This window comes from Pagrus major, chromosome 23 (genome assembly GCF_040436345.1).
Source record: "Pagrus major chromosome 23, Pma_NU_1.0".
NCBI lineage: Eukaryota > Metazoa > Chordata > Actinopteri > Spariformes > Sparidae > Pagrus > Pagrus major.
The window spans coordinates 20038401-20054686 of NC_133237.1; the positions used below are offsets into that span (position 1 = coordinate 20038401).

Genomic DNA, 16286 nt, shown 5'->3' on the forward strand with positions numbered 1-16286 from the left:
TCCACTACATCTGAACCTTCCTCACCCTCAGCTATGAATTAACTACAGGTTAGCAAAACATTTTTTAAAAATAATCACATGAAATTATTGGTTAGCTTATTGGTATCTGCCATGAGAAGCTGGTAATTGTCGGTCATCCGTATCAGCTGAAAAAAATCCATATCGTGCATCCCTGATATAACCAATGACAAATTATTAAATAATGAAAAAACATTTTGGATTATGGCTGCAACTAACATTTATTTTCATTGTAGATTAATATGTTGATTATTTTCTCATTTAATCGGTTAGTTGTTTGGTCAGAAAATGCAAGAACATGGTGAAAAATGTACCAAAGCCCAAGATGTCCTCATTTGTCTTGTTTTGTCGACAACCCAAAGATATTCTGTTTAAACTGGAAAATGTTTACATTTACGAAGCTGGAATCTGAGAATTTTGACCTTTTTTGTCTTTAAAAATTGCCAAACTGATTAACTGATTATCAAAATAGTAATTTAACAGTTTAACAGACAACTGATTGATTAATCGTTGTAGCTCTACTTTGGACACAACCAAAGGATTAAACGACAGGGCTGACAAACAACAAACAAACAAACACTCCAAAATGTCTAACCTTATCAAATCTTTTCCATGTTTAAGATACAGTTCTGCATATTTTGTTTAGCTTGAGGGTTTTTCAATCTTGGCGTTTTTTTATTCCAGATTGTAAATTGGGGGTGCTTTTAATTGTGCTTGATATCTTTCTATTCAAAGTAGAATAAAAATGAACAAACAGGTTTCCAGATCATAACAGCAATAAGAGACACTAGAAACCTGCTGTAATTGAGCCCATTCTGCACTTCTCAACTTCGATCAGGCCCTGCCGAGGCCCAACTGTGAGGACTTCCTGTAGTTTGAGCTGCAGCATGAGTGAATGCCTACCATCTAGTGGCCGCCACAGTGAAACAACCAGAAATGCCAGGAGAGACAATTCAACTGGTCGCATAACTTCCTTTAATAAACTGAACCAAGAAAACACATATTACAAAATATTTTTTTTCCTTTTTACAGACACATTAAACCATTTTCTCCTCCCTTTCCTTTCCAAAGCAAAAAATGGAAACAGAACCATGGACCATTATTTTTCTTCAAGCGTGTATCATTTTCTTTATGTAGAAAATAACTGCACCAAAAACAAAGAAAAAGCTCTTGTTGCACAAGTTGGCAGGGAGGCAACGACATTAGACGAGGCTTTGAGAGCCCATCAGAAAAAGCCAGAAAAGTCCGATTGGGTATATGTTTTCGAGCCTTATACTTGAACTAGCAGAATAGCATGTGGAGTATGGAGCAGTAGATCATAATGTAGTGGTTAATCCATATTTGAGACAGGAAGGTGAGCAGTACAGGCTTAGGCTTGTTACGACACAGAGATTTGCTTTATGTTAAGGAAGGAAAACCTTCATGTGGGTCGATAGCACATCGCAGTTCAGTTGGGCTGACAGACAGAATATGGAACAGCCTTTGGGTGAAATTAAGAAAATTCAGTCCAGCAGATGTACACTGTTGTAGGTGCCATCCAAAGCAAAAGCGTAACCCACGGGATCATTCAGGGGTTGCTGGAGTCACGAAAGAGGCACAAGGCTGAAAACGGGGGACTAACCAGCATGGAAGGTTTAATAAGAAACTCATGATCCTGTAGTGTTCTTATCAGTGCACTCATTGCCTCAAATATACCCACACATAATATTTTAGCTTCAGGTAATCTTCCACCTCCTCTCCATGACAGAGTGGAGGACGTCATTCTCCAAAACACTGATAATTAGAAGTGGGCACTGCAGTGGACATGACAATCGTTTGTTTTGGAAAGAAAAGATCACAGCGGCTTTCTAAATTGAGCGTCAGTTGCTGGCACTCACTTTGGAAGCTAAACTTCATTCAAGTCAGGACCTTCAGTCGACAGGAAGGAGCAAGGGATTGCAGGTGGTGACTGTCCCTAATTGGACTGGTAAAGGTCCAAACACTCCATCTAAGAGAACACGACAGCTTGTTCAGTGGTAAGTGATGTTCATGACCTGAAAAGGCCCTTAATCTCTTTCTTTCAGACATTCATTTTCAATATCTTTGATTCATCTTTAGCTACCTGCTCATGGTCCAGTGAGTCCTAATCTGCAGGTGTTCCTCTGCATTCTTCCTCTACCTTTCCCTTCAGGCCAGGAAGGTGGAGCCATCCCACAATACCTAGGTCTGTCTCTGGGGACTGAGGGTCAGCGGGCAGCTCCGTGGGAAAAACGGAGGTCCTGATCCTTCGGGAACTGTGCTGCAGTGGTCGAAGCAGTAGTCACCAGTCCTGCTGGGGCCTCAGCTGCAGCTGAGGGTTTAGGCGGGGAGTCTGCAACCCAAGGTGGAGGGGGCTGTCCTCGGGCCGGAGCATCCACAGCAGGAGAGGGGTCCTTGCTGCGCTGAGGGGCCCCAGCCTCCGAATCCTGCTGAGAGATGAGCTGGAGCAAGGCGGCTGCCACGGCAGGGCTGATGTCCTGGCTGGGTTGGGTTTCAGACCCGGCCTGCTGGGCATTTCCTAGGAGGAGAGCTGATGGAGGTGGCCCCGGTGGAGAGGGTGGACGCTGCTCACCAGACGGGGGCACCTGGTTGTCCCCAAGTTGTTTTCTTTTTGATGCGGCACCATCTGAGGGGGCCAGACAGGACACAGGACAAAACATTAGCTAACAAGGCATATTTGGAATATAATGTTAAACATGTGACTGTCTATAAAATTACCCCGTAATCTCATTTATCATCTGCTACTGTACATCTCATGTGCTATTACAGAAAGTGCCTGTCTCAAGGGCCTGACATGGAGTTACACAATGTTAACATTCCTACTTTCACCACTAGAGGGAGGTAGAACACTTGTGTATCTTTAAGGGTAACCGGTATATTTCCATATCATTACATTGGCATTTATGTCAGTATTGTTGCAATTAAGTTAACTTTGTTAACCTAAGGGAATTGCGTAGATAAGGTACAGCAAACAAAGATATTTCTGGCCTGTGAAAAATGTACAATCATGTACCTGTTTTGGTACAGTAAATGGTAAGCCTTATAAAAGGGTAAAAATGGTTTTATTTAAATAGTTGTCACTGTAAAGAATGTGTATTAAATACTGCTTTTTTACCAATTCTTTTAACTAATGTAATGTATGCAAAATGGATGCATCTGTATTTGTTTTTCCTCAAAACAACCACATTGAACAAAAGGAAAAATGCAGGAACTAGGTGAGAAAACACTTGGAAAGGGCATGTATAGTTGGATGAACAGATAGGGTGACTTATTGAGGAGAATTTTAAGAATTACAATAGTCACGACAAAATAACAACCAGGTTGTTTTAGTTTTCCAATCTACAGTAGCATAAGGCAAACCAAGGCAATAAGGTTTTCAGTGGCCTTGACTGAAGAAATAACCAGAAGAAAACAGGACTATTACCATTTCAGCGTCAGCAGCATTGTGAACAGTTTTATTCAACTTGCTAATCACATTTTTGAACTAATATCTGAGTCAGTGTGAACAGTTAAAATCAAAAAGAAATGTGTGACAAACCAAACTTAAAAGAAACACATGCAGGTGAGGTCTAAAGATTCAAAACATTTATTTTCCACTTGATAATTTATTAGACTTTCTTCATAAAAAGGCTGACATTACAGACTGTTTAAAGCAACATCACTTGCTGTGAAGAATTCATGACACCTGCTTTAAAATGAAAAATGAAGTGAGGAAGAAAAAACATATGTGGAGATGAGACAGATACAGAAACAAAGACTGTGAGAAAGAAACAAGTAAGAGGGAGAAACGTGGAAGGGAATACAGTGTGAACCTTTTTCTTTTACTGAAATGAAAAATACTACACTTCCTTCTGGTTTATTGAGTACACCAGTGAGAGATGTCCACGTGCAACAAACCTTTGCCTGGTGGTTACCAGAGTCACATGACGAAGAACGCTCCAGAGACATTTTGTAGGGTTTTGCTTTTGCATTTTCCAGTAGGAGGATGGTGAGTTTGTGTTTAAGGAATGTCAGGGATAGAGGAAGGGGAGGGGGACGCATGATACATCTAATAGCCTAATTTATTTAATTAATTTGATAATTTTGTTGATTTTATCAGGCAGTCTAAAGTTTAATTAAATTGAGTATACAGGAATTTTGAGTACCAAAACTCAGTCAGCATCCATTTGTTCTCTGCCCTGCTCTCCTCATTCTCGCAGTCCCCAGTGATTTCCACCTGAACCTAGTTCCACCTTTTTTCCACCCTCTAGAGACTAAACCCGGACTTGCCCTTGCGATCAGTAGTAGAGGCAGACGAATCGCGTGTGAGTGCCTCCTCTGATTGGACGCCATTGCTCTCATCGCCTTGCTCCTCGGTTTGGGGCTTGATGATGTGGCCTAAAATGAGAGCCAGCAGGTTGGCCTGGTCTTCCTGGCTAAGTGGCGGGTCTCCGGGTGTCGGTGAGAGTTCCTGGGGTTCAGGAGGCGGCTCTGGGGGCTGGGACCTGGGAGCCGACTGGGCCTGGTCATCTGGAGCCCCCTGGTGGTCAGAGGCCTCACTGAGGGCAGACAACGACTGGCTGAGAGTCTCTGGGTTGGAGAGGTTGAGGAGCTGGGCAACCTGGGGAAGGCTGAGGTCCGTCTGTCCTTGGAGGAGATTCAGCAGCACTGCCAACTCTGCCTGGTTCAACTGTTCTGCAGCAACTCCCAAGCCTGAACACACACATTCACACACAATATTTAAACATTTTACACAAAACACTCCTTATGTTCATGTGTGTTTCTGCTCCAGTGCTTGTGTGAGGCAGCTGTTACCTGACAACTCACGCTCTAAGTTGGCTGTGGAAGGCGGTTTTCCTGGTGGAGGAGGCGGGGCTCCAGCCGGGCTGGTTTGGGGCCGGCTGTTCTCACCACTGGAGGTCCCTGTCACTTCCTTTCGGGGCACTTTGGGAACAGGCACATCCTCGGGCACCCCACTCTGACGCGCACGCCGCCTCTTCTTACTCCACAGCTCATGGCAGTCCTGGTGGTGAGGAAGACTGGAGAGGCAGAGGGCAGTGATAATTATAGCACAACCAATTACAAATCTGTAATCAATCAAACAGAAGTTAAACACAACAATTCTATGTTTCAGATCATTACACACTAATAAAAACATATTTATGAATATTTTATTCAATTTCTGCCCCTAAATCCAAAACACTGGACCTTTTTTCACAATTAAGATCTAAGAGCATAAAAAACATTCATTGTGCATTTAAAATATTTTTTCCCAGTCTCTCACAACAAGAGATTGATATCTGGTACTATTATAGATGAAGGGTACAAGCAGAGGCCATGGAGCTACTGACTCTGGTGGCTGCATCCTGCTGGGCTCGACGTCACACAGGAAGTCACTGTTGAGAGCGTGCTCAGCTGTACAGCGTCGTGCAGGATCGAGGGTCAGCATTCTGTCCAGCAAGTCCAGAGCAGGAGCAGGTAAACTGCGTAGAGGGAGAGAGACAATTCAACTGTAGGAACAGACGAAGGGATGAGCACAGCTACTCTGGGATAAGTGCAACATGACTACATACACAGCAAATTCTTCCCGCAGGCGACGTCTGTACTGCTTCTTGGGTTTCATGGTGTTGAAGAGAGGAAGTTTAATGACATCAGGCCAGGCTGCAGGACAGGGACTCCCACACAGACGGCTGAAGGAAATGACAGAGGGAGGCAAAGATGGGGTCAGTGATGAAAAAACAGAAATGGGGGTGTGGAGGTTGCAGCAGTGGTTATACTTGAGGTGTTGTGTTTAGGAAAGGGCAGCCTACCTGATAAGCTCCAACTGTAGAAGCTCCTGGTTAGCCTGGAATATAGGTCTCTTGGTAAAGAGCTCTCCCAAAATACACCTGAGCCATGACAGAATAGTAAGAGAAAATCTCTGTCAGACAGGATTATAACTGTGATCATAAATGCTACTATTTTTTAATAGGATACATGTACAACACATACTATAAAAAAGATGTTTTTTCTCTGATTCTGACACAAGTATACAAAAAGGGAGTGTGGAAGCTATGTGGAAAATTATGAACAATCTTCTACGATAAACCAGGTTCAAATTTGGTAGCATAGCACACATGTATAAAGAACATCGAGTATCTCACGCCTGACTGAGCTGAATTGGTCTCTTGGTGCTTCAGGATTCAAATGTAACAGACTCAGTGCTGCAAACATCCAGTTGGCTGATAATGTTGGAAACACATTTGCAGGTTTTATGTAAGAATATGGTTATTGGTGTGAGTTAGGTTAATCTACATTCAGTGCAGGTATAAAGTAAAAAGAATGTTAGGGCTCATTGGTAGGTTTAAAGATTTGTGATGTCAGACTTTTGCTTGACTATAACAATAATAATAATAATACTACATTTATTTTATATAGCGCAAGACTAGACTAGCTTGACTCATTTTGAGGAAAAGAGTGGTGGGACGGCAGCTTTTAGCTTCTGAAAGGTTACTGAGTAAGAGAGACATGCGCTTTGTGAATCTCTTTAAAATACAGACATAGAAGTTCTGATGTTTTCAAATTCATTATTTATATATTTATTAAGTGATGTAAGGATGTAAATGTGAGATTTAATGCTGATTTCCAAAAAACATGTAGTGTTAAAGCAACTAGTCACATCTGAATGAAAGGAAAAACCAATAGTCCAGATCTACATGAATTCATGACACCTACTCTACATGAGAAAATTACAGAATACCTGAGTGGGTATGTAAAAGAGGAAATAAGTAGGAATAGATAAAAGGTGCTACTGTGACAGTGTTATACTCACCCACAGCTCCATACATCAATGGCTGGAGAGTATCTCTCCTCTCCCAACAGGAGTTCAGGGGGGCGGTACCATAGTGTGATTACTTTGTTAGTGTACGGCCGACTGGGGGCGAAGAAAGAGAGGATGGTGAGGCTTGGTAGAGATTCATAGAGCATCTACGCCCCCGAGTGTCCAAACACAAGCTTTCAGCTTTCACTAAGTGGGATCTCTCTGCAGAACCAAAATGTGATGGACACTGCCATCTAGCGTCATGTCATTGTAATTGAAGAGGAAAATCCATACTCATGGTGAAGTTTAATTACTGCGTCAATCATCATAAACATATTTAATCATACATTTAAATTACAGACACAAGCAGAGGAGGTCCCTATATATACTGCATACCTCTCAGAGGAAAATATGTTGATGACAAACACTCTCGTCTTACCTTTCCTCTGAATTGTAAAGCCGGGCCAAACCAAAGTCAGCCAGTTTGATCTGACCTCTGTAGGAAGAAGCAGATAAACATCCAAGATTAGGAGCAACACTACCAGGCATAAGAAAGCATTCGAAGTGCAAGAATTAATTAGTTGTTCACCTATTAAATTAATCAGTAAATGCTTTGATAATCATTTTGACTTGTTCTTTAAGAAGAACAAGTCAAAAATCCATGATTCCAACTTCTTAAATATGAATATTTTCCAGTTTCTTTTCTGTTCCATGAATATCTGAGGGTGGCGACAAAATCATCATCTTGGGCTTTTGGAAACACAGATTAACATTTCTCACCATTTACTGACATTTTAAAGACCAAACAATTAATTGATTAATTAGGAAAATAATCAACAGATTAAAAGGACAATAGCGGTAGTAATAGTAAAGTTGCGGTCCTTCATGCTCTATGAAGAACTACTACTTCTTGAGAACTATAGTATCTAACCTTAAGTCCAAAAATGTGGCTCTGCTTGTCTGCCTGTGCCAAGTAATAACTAGTTTTCATCTAAACAACACAAATTACGAAATTTGCAATTATTACAGGGTACATCCAAATGCATCGTTTCTTTTATGTCTGATTCAGAAGTACTGATACAAGCATAAATTCACCAACATTGTAACCTAATGAAAATGCTCTCTGGACTTTGACAGGGTGTAAGCCGAATCAATGAAGTGATTGGTAAAATTCAGCAATTGTCAGGACATGTGAGGTAACTAAAGTCCAAACTTCAAGTGTCTATTTACAGTCAGTTGGACAGTAGCAGGGCAGTGAGTGAGAGTAAACTACAGCATGGCTCAAAATTCCCCTTCGCACAGCAAAATCCATAGTTTTAGCTCATTTCTATTAGCATCCAAGTCATTACTAAGTTTCCCTTGCATTCCATACTGTTTGTAGACTGGAATGTAGAATTATACTGAGCAACCATCTGTGAGAAGTTGCTTTACTCCTCCATTGCTCTTATTTGAAGCACCCAATAAAATTAGTAGCAAAGTAATTAGCATTGCTGCTGATGCACCTCGAAAAACACTTGCCTTGCGATCATTAAAGTTAGTGTTTGACTGCTTTGGGTCTTGAGTTTACAGTATTTACAGACTACTGCTGCATTTAAACCATCCGCAGTGATGTTCCAAGTTGTTGATGTGAATAATGCTGCATTATAGCTGGTGCTGTTAATGTGAATTTGTCTAAGTGGATCAGAAGTGCTAAAGTAAACAAACACATGAATAAAAAGTAGATCAAACAACCTGTAGGTGATACAGACGCATCAAAATTCACCTAAAACAACTGTTCCTGATCAACAGCTTACCTGTTGTTGAGCAGTATGTTAGAGCATTTGATGTCTCTGTGAAGGAAGTTGTTCTTATGGCAGTAGTCCAGACCCTCCATCAGCTGGCGCATGAAGCTGCGAATGTGCTCATGGGAGAACTGGACCAGGCCCGACTCCAGCAGGCCCATCAAGTCATGGTCCATGTACTCAAACACCAGGTAAAAAGCACCTAAAAACAGAGGGAACATGTAATCACAAATCAGAAACACAACTTTACACACATTAACTGCGTTTCTGGGGATTAGAGAAGTGGTCATGTGACGAGAGGATCGCTACTTATGCAAGACCAGATCAGAGAATTTTACCTGGCTTCAAATTTGCTTCTCTGTACATTAAAATTGTATGGGAAATTCCCAAATGTCCCTTTGATATGTTATTCTTGCATATGAAACTTAACGAGTATAGAAGATGTGTTAAGAGTGAAAACATTGTGTCTGTGGGCCTCCCATGGTTTACGTCCTGTGACAGTTATATGGTTTCAGAGCATATGTGATAGAGAGGGTTGAAAAACCTAACATAGATAAGACAACAGACTCTTGTCCAAGGAGTTCAAGGAGTCAAGGAGTTCATCCTGAAGAGTATTTTTGTAACCTTTCTGTGTAACCCCTCCTGTGTATATGTGTTCTGACAAAGGTTGATGTATGAAACATTACTTATGGGATGTACGTGCATGTTAAATTTATGTTAACCTGTGGAGAGAGTGGATGTGGAGATAATGGGAGTGTTATTTTAAGTGAGTCCAGATGTAACCCTGTGACTGCTACAATTGTGTCTACTACTATAAAAGCTGAAGAAAGACTGCCTCTTTTCAGTTAACATCTATGCGCTGCTGATGTGTGACTCTTGCTTGCAAGCAATAAAAGAACTTCTAGAAAATAAATATTGTGTTAAATGAGTTTTGACTGACAGAGGGCCAGAGCATCTATGACGCAGCTGATGGACAATATTTCCTTGTGTCACTGTTTATAGCCTGAAGTTTCTTACAGAAGTTGCAAACTAACACTTGCAACAACACATTTACTTGCGATGTTTCTGTACTAGACCTTCATCAGGCAAATAGTTTGTTGAAAAGAGAGGCCATCTTGTGAGAGGTCTAGTTAAATAAAACAACTTCCTAGGTGAGAGTAAAAATACTATATGGTTACATGAAGCTAGAAAAGCTTGCAACTTCGGGTCTACTCCTTCGCTCCTACGCACCTGTCTTATGTAATAGATGTGCAAAGTATTTTTCAGCTTAGAAAGTTTCAGACAGATAGCAGTGGAGCAACATTTTGTGCTCCATATGCTTACAATTATTTTCCCCTATTACCAAGTCCAGATAATTTCTAACCCTCTTACCTTTGTCCTTTTTAAAGTCGAGTGCATCCTGCTTGTCGGTGACGATCTCCTTCATGTTGACAACACTGCGGTGTTTGAGCTGCCGCAATATCTTGATCTCTCTAATGGCTGTGATGGGGAAACCCTCCTTTTCATTGTCTAAGCGCACTTTCTTCAGAGCCACTAGTTCACCTGGCAAGTTGAGGAAAGTATTTAGAAAACCAGTCAAAATGCGAATTCAGTCTCTGCTTATTTAAACATAAAACACGTGAGAACTACAGTGACAGAAGTCCAGGTAATATTCTCTTACCTGTGTCTTTGTCCTTGGCCTTGTACACTTGGCCGTAGGTGCCTTCACCTATGATGCCGATTATATCGAATTTATCTACACAGCGTTTACCCCAGTCACTCAGGTTGTGTTTGCGCTCGCCATATCGCGGGCAGCAAATCCTGTAAACCATCAAAAATAAAAACAGATTAGAATTAATGTGGGATTAAGAAGAGGAAAATTGAAAGTGGGCGAGTAAAATAAAAAGAAACTGACTTTGGTCTCTTCTTAAGGGCTGGCTGCGGTAGCGACGGAGCCTGGCGGATGGGGGACTGCGGGGGTGAGGAGTCAACTCCGTGCAGGGTGGGCGGTAAAGGAAGGTCGATAATCGATGTCCGACTGCGAATTTCCTTCTCTTTTCTAGATGACCTCTGAGGCGGGGTGGACTTCTTTGGACTGAGGTTGCAAATAAAAAAAAATGTTTTAGATAAAATTGTAATCACTTAAAGAGACAGAAGAGGAATTAGACATGTTTACCCCAGATCACCATGTTTTTTTCCCAGCTCAGTTAGTTGTAAAACAACTGTGCAGGAAAAAACATTCAAATCTATGGGTAGGACACAGAAGAACGTGAGCCTAAGGAGCTTTGCACATGTGATAATCTATAATCAAAGTTATCAGGTGCTTTTTACTTAATATCTTTTTGGTAATGTTGACTACAGAGGCATGCAATACACGAGCTGGCATAAAATAATCCAAAAGGAAAATTTGTGCCAATTGCAGACTGTAAGTAAACTGACAACACTAACTAAGTCTTTAAAGATGGTGTATTTATGCTGGTGTGAAAGCTAATTGAAAAGTCACTAATAGCATGGATCAAAGTTTAATGTGACTTTCACTCCATACAAAAGATGAACATGCATTTAGAATAATGTGCAATGTGACATATACTATCAATGTGTATCCCTGTTGAGGGTCCTCACCTGTCCTGAGCATTTCCCAGCAGTGCGGGTGGTAAAGGCAGGGGAGGCAGAGTCGACGTCTTGTGAAGCGGGGTCTGGCGGACGGGGCTGCGTGTAGGAAGCAGAGCTGGCGACTTGGCATGTGTTGTGTTTGAGGGCATAGGAGGCTGAATAGCTATTTCTGCCTGAGGTGGCGGTGGTGGAACCTGGGTGGCTGAACCGGGTGGCACAGGAGGAGAGGGCTGAGGAGGAGGTGGTGTCGGACAAGAGATGGAAGAGGAAGGTAGAGGTGCAGTAACCTGATTTTCACCACTGGGCGCATCCTGGGGTAACAGTACAGGTGGAGGGGGTGGAGGTTCTGCTACTGCTGCAGAGTCTCTTTCTGGCTGTGGGGCCTCAGCTTTAGAGGGCCGTGCAGAGGAACCGGCAGATTTACGTGCCGGTGGAAGAGGAGAAGTACCGCCACTGGCACGAGCAGCTGCTTCAGCAGCCTGGCGTTCCTTCTTCCTTCGGCTCAGCTCTGCTCCGAGGCTGGAGTTAAGTGGCAGACGAGAGGAGGGAGGGGAGCGGCTAGCTGGCCGGCTGCTGTGGGAGCTGCCCCCAGCTACACTAGAGGAAGTATGCCTCTTGTTACGGGAACGAGAGGAGGAGCGGCGAGAAGATGAGTAGTGCAGAGGGGAGCGACTCCTGGAACGGCCAGAGCGTCTAAATAAAGCAAATAAACAATGCCATGAACATTTTAGATTCTGCTCCCTCTTTCTGAAGCCGGGGAGGATAAAACATGGTAAACAGAGACAAGTATGCAGAAAAAAACGTATGTATCACAAAAGAAAATGGCCGCTGATCACATTACACTACTCAAACTTAGTTAGGGATATTTTAGTGTTTCACTTGATTGTTTATTCTGTGACATATCTGAATTTTTATTTCGTGAACATTTTTGGTCCCCAAAAATAATGTGACACATTTAATTTGATTTTTATTGTACATCAATGCCCATATGTACCCATATCCCAATATCCCTAACTAATTGTGAGTAGCGTAGAATAGAAACAAAACCATGTGGGCTTTCTGATTTGAAATGAAACAGCAGTTAATATAGAAAAATACATACACCAGCAGTGAAACAACTTTTGCTCTTGAAACTAAGGGACAAATTGGATCTAAAACTTTCGATCTGATTGGATACAACCTGTTCCTTGACTTTCCTAGTTTACATTGGCATTGACTTCATTCCAGTCACAGATGGACGCCAAGTTTTCCTCAAAATAAATACAAGAACAACTAGAATAGTCAGACCATTTAACCAAAATAATTTATCCACTTCTGAAGACAATTCCACAGACTTTACAAGGTTCTGCTTATATAATCTGCAGTTATATTTTAGCTCATGAGGTGCAATTCGATTCTTTCAACCTAACATGGCAAAGATGAAAATATAACTTATGGTATCTATAATGTCATGTTATATGCTCTCACCACCACAGTTTAGTTTGCCTTTGAAGAGAACAGTGGCTTATGTCTACATTTGTACAACTCACATTTAAATCGACCATGCAAAAGTATCCAATTACATGAAAGGCTCATACCAGGGCTGCTGTGCCTGACCCACTTTACGGTAGCCAATGCTGGCAGTTTTTCAATCACTAAAAGGTCATGACATTATCCCAATGCTTTAAGTTTCCTAGCCACAGGTTTTTCTCTATGTTATGCAATGGAAACTCAAGATGGAGAACATCTACATCCTGTCTCCTACAGCCAGCTGACTGGAGAAGGGCTCTGCAAGTTCAACAGGTGTGACTTATTTTAACTGACAATACAGATTTCTTATGTTTGTTTAATTTAATAGCCAAATGGATAATAACCGGGATCATAAAAAATATCAGGATTTGTTGTCAGGACACATAAAAATAACTACCATAGATGGCTTGATGATAAATTAGTATTCTCTTCTGATATTTAACGCTATCTCTGCTAGTATGTGGGTGTACGCTATCTCAGAATATATCCCCCCAAAAGAGTTTCCAAGATTTTAAGGGCGCCCTGAAGCATAGACTCACCGAGACATGGGGCTGGTGCTGGAGGACCTGCGGTTCCCATAAGGGCTGATGGAGCGTCTCCTTGAGTAAGGGCTGCTGTCCCGCTCGTAGCTGGAGGACCTGTGTCTGCTACCGTAGGGGCTGTCTGATCTCTGTCTGCTGCGGCGAGACATGTCCCCATAGGGGCTGGGGCTCTGCTGGGCCGCCCTGCGCCTGGAGTAGCTGTCATCCCCCTGCTGCCCACACCCACTGCCCTGTGGACTCTCGCTGCCAGCTCCTCTTCTGGGACTGGGCGAGAGAGCCGAGCTGGTGCCTTTCCTGCGGGGGCTTCCTCTACTTGAAGACTTGCCTTTAGGGCTCGACTTGTGGCTCTTGGAGGACCTCCGGTGGCTCCTGTCAGTTCGGCTCCTTTGAGAGGAGCTGCGGCCGCCCTCACCTCGGCCGTCTCTCGGCTGCTGCCTGTCTTTGCGAGACTTCCCTGAGCGGCTGCTCTCCTTGCTGCGAGATGAAGATGTGGAGGAAGTAGTGCTACCTACACTGGCTGCAGGCTGTACCTGCGAGGAGAGCATAAGATCCCCACGTTTAGAGTCACCCTCCGGCTGGACCTTGGATGATTGGCCTGACGAGGCAGCCTTCTCCTTGCTCTTTCCAGCAGTCCCTTTCTCGCGGTCTTTGCTGCTCTTTTTCTTGTACCCACGTTCCCCATTCCCAGAGTCTCTAACTTTGTTGGGGTCCTTGGACTTTTTTCGGGAGTGCCTGTGCCCCTTGTTCTCTCTCCCGCCCGCCTCTCTGTCGATATCGTCCCCATCGTAGTCTGGTGATGGCTCCAGTCGGTCCCCACCCCCCCTCTCGGAGGGCCTGGAGGACGGTGGGTCCGAGAAAGTGTCCGAGTCCGAGCTGATATCGTCGTACTCCACCAGAGGCTTCACCGTGTTGACACCAGGTGGCGCCGTATCGCCGAGGGTAAAATATTCGGGGCCCAGTGCCGCCGAGGATTCTCGATTATGTTTGGTTGATTTATGCCGTTTACGTTTTGAAGACGAAGAGGACATTGAAGACTTTAACTGCACTTTGCCGTCTTTGCTCGTCTTGTCTCCCGCAGAGGTATGACTCGGGGCCTGGGTCTGGTGTGGCATACCACTGTTGCTAGATTCCGGCTTCCTCTTGGTCCCATGGTGTCGGTCCGACCCAGGCATCCCTCACGCCGGCGTCGGTACCTCTCCTGCGGCTGGGCCTCGGAGGTCCAGGCAATTCATTCACGGGGAAAAACAGTAGCTACTCCAAATGCCAGAGCCAAAAATGTGTTACTAAGCAGAAACAGGGCAAGAAAATACACAAAATAAACACACCAGGCCGCTCACGTCCAGTCCTCCTCAATGCCAATTCATTCCATTGAGATCGCCAACATAGTTCGTCAAAGCAGAACCGAGCCGCGCCGGGTCCCCGTGCTGTAGAGTATGTACTTAGAATTCGTCAGTTAATGAAAAAGGTCCCGACCGAACACCGGAGCATTGTGGTGTCGTCTCCGTCTCAATTTAGCTAGCACCGCTAGCTAATGCTCGGCGGCTAGCGAGCTGACTCGTGAAAAAGAAAAAAGTCCCTTTGTGAAAAGGTGTCCTTGTCCAGTGCCAAGTTAAGTAAAGGTGCTTTTATTCCACAGAATTACGGTCTTAGCATTCAGAAACAAGCAAATGCCTTCATTAAAAGACGCTCGTTTCTCGAACAAAATGAAAACTTGACCCGGTTGGTACTGTTTACATGTTCCCTTTAATGTAAGTTTTATCCCCTATAAATTCAATGATGATTAGAAATCATAGTATTTTCGTGTGCAGTAGATGTTCCAGTTTATTATCAATGGCTCTGGGAATCAACCAGGCCTATATTTAGGGCGATGCTAGTGGATTTAATATCATCCACAGCCCTATCTGAAGGAGACTACAAACGCCATTGTGGCTCCTGTGACTAGCAACTACTGCGCACAGCCGAATGAACCGGAAACCGGAACGCTGTCAATCTTGGACGTATCTTAGCAACGACCTATCACAACACAAAGCCCGCCTACTGCACTCGTGGTAGCGCGCCAGGACGCAAACTGAGAGCTGCATCAATCTGCACAAGGAAAAACATTGGTTTTAGCCAGTCAGGTATCACAGTATGACACCTTAAAATTAGTATAAACACAAACCGTATGTCTGACAAAATAAGGAAGTTTCGGGATCATGGTGGATTTTTAATTTCAAGCATCGAGGAGGCAAAGATGGATCACTAACAGGCAAAGTGGCCAACTGCCTCAGGGCCTCGAAGGCCCCATGTTTGCTGTGTGTCATGTGGCTAATTAAATTGACATTTATTTCGGAATATGCAACTCAAAAGCACAATATTAACTGGGCTTTTACAGTAGGTCCTGCTTCACTACGTCAATCTGAGAGCTGTTTCGAGAAGGACCCCTGTGTCTAAATATGACTTATTTGATCACATTGCATGTTCCCAAATTATGTGATACAATTATGCCACAGCAAATCTGGGGCCAGCTAATTATTAATGCAGATAGCAGGATAGGAGTGTTGGTTTATAAAGGGCCCACATATCCATTTGTATCCTGGCATCCTGTAGCACCTTAATCCAGCCATATATAGAGGCTACTTTTATGTGACAAAAACATCTCCTTAAGCTGGTATCAAATATTGAGACACAAGTCAGGACGTTTAAGTCAGACTTGACATTAAGATGATAAATAGTGTAATATCAAATTCATAACTATTTTTTTTTTCATGCACTAAAACATAGATTTGTTGAACAAGACAGCCAAAAGGATATGAAGTGTGTGTGTCATTTTTAAGACTGTAGAAGGCAAATAAATAAACAACATATGGTGACAACATCTAAATTGGCTGTTTGATGGATTTCAATGAGACGTGTCAAGTGAATCCAATAAATACATGAAAAAAAATACATTGCATTTAATTATGCCACTCCAGAGACACTGAATTTATATTTAATACATTAAACTGATTTCTGTCGAGCGTGTTCCCATTATGATTACGCAGTATGACGAGCCGCTGTCCTGGATTC

General features: G+C 43.0%; 1 protein-coding gene across 1 annotated transcript; it reads right to left on the minus strand.

The window, feature by feature from the left end:
* Positions 1–2158: 2158 nt before the first annotated feature.
* Positions 2159–14494, minus strand: cdk12 (cyclin dependent kinase 12). Its single transcript, XM_073493949.1, has 14 exons — positions 13236–14494; positions 11197–11880; positions 10490–10669; positions 10256–10395; positions 9967–10137; positions 8608–8797; positions 7254–7310; positions 6827–6928; positions 5826–5903; positions 5589–5705; positions 5367–5498; positions 4831–5054; positions 4306–4728; positions 2159–2662 (listed from the first exon to the last, which is right to left on the minus strand). The coding sequence occupies exons 1-14, from the start codon at positions 14408–14410 to the stop codon at positions 2244–2246; spliced, it is 4092 nt and encodes a 1363-aa protein (XP_073350050.1). The 5' UTR covers positions 14411–14494; the 3' UTR covers positions 2159–2243.
* Positions 14495–16286: the final 1792 nt, after the last annotated feature.

Bases quoted from the DNA above. Each gene is read 5' to 3' on its own strand.
- cdk12 (XM_073493949.1), bottom strand. From the start codon at position 14,410: ATGCCTGGGTCGGACCGACACCATGGGACCAAGAGGAAGCCGGAATCT. The intron at 10,670-11,196 runs GTGAGGACCCTC...TTGCAACCTCAG, and splicing joins CTGGGAAATGCTCAGGACAG to TCCAAAGAAGTCCACCCCGC. The intron at 5,499-5,588 runs GTATGTAGTCAT...CCCTCTACGCAG, and splicing joins CTGCGGGAAGAATTTGCTGT to TTTACCTGCTCCTGCTCTGG.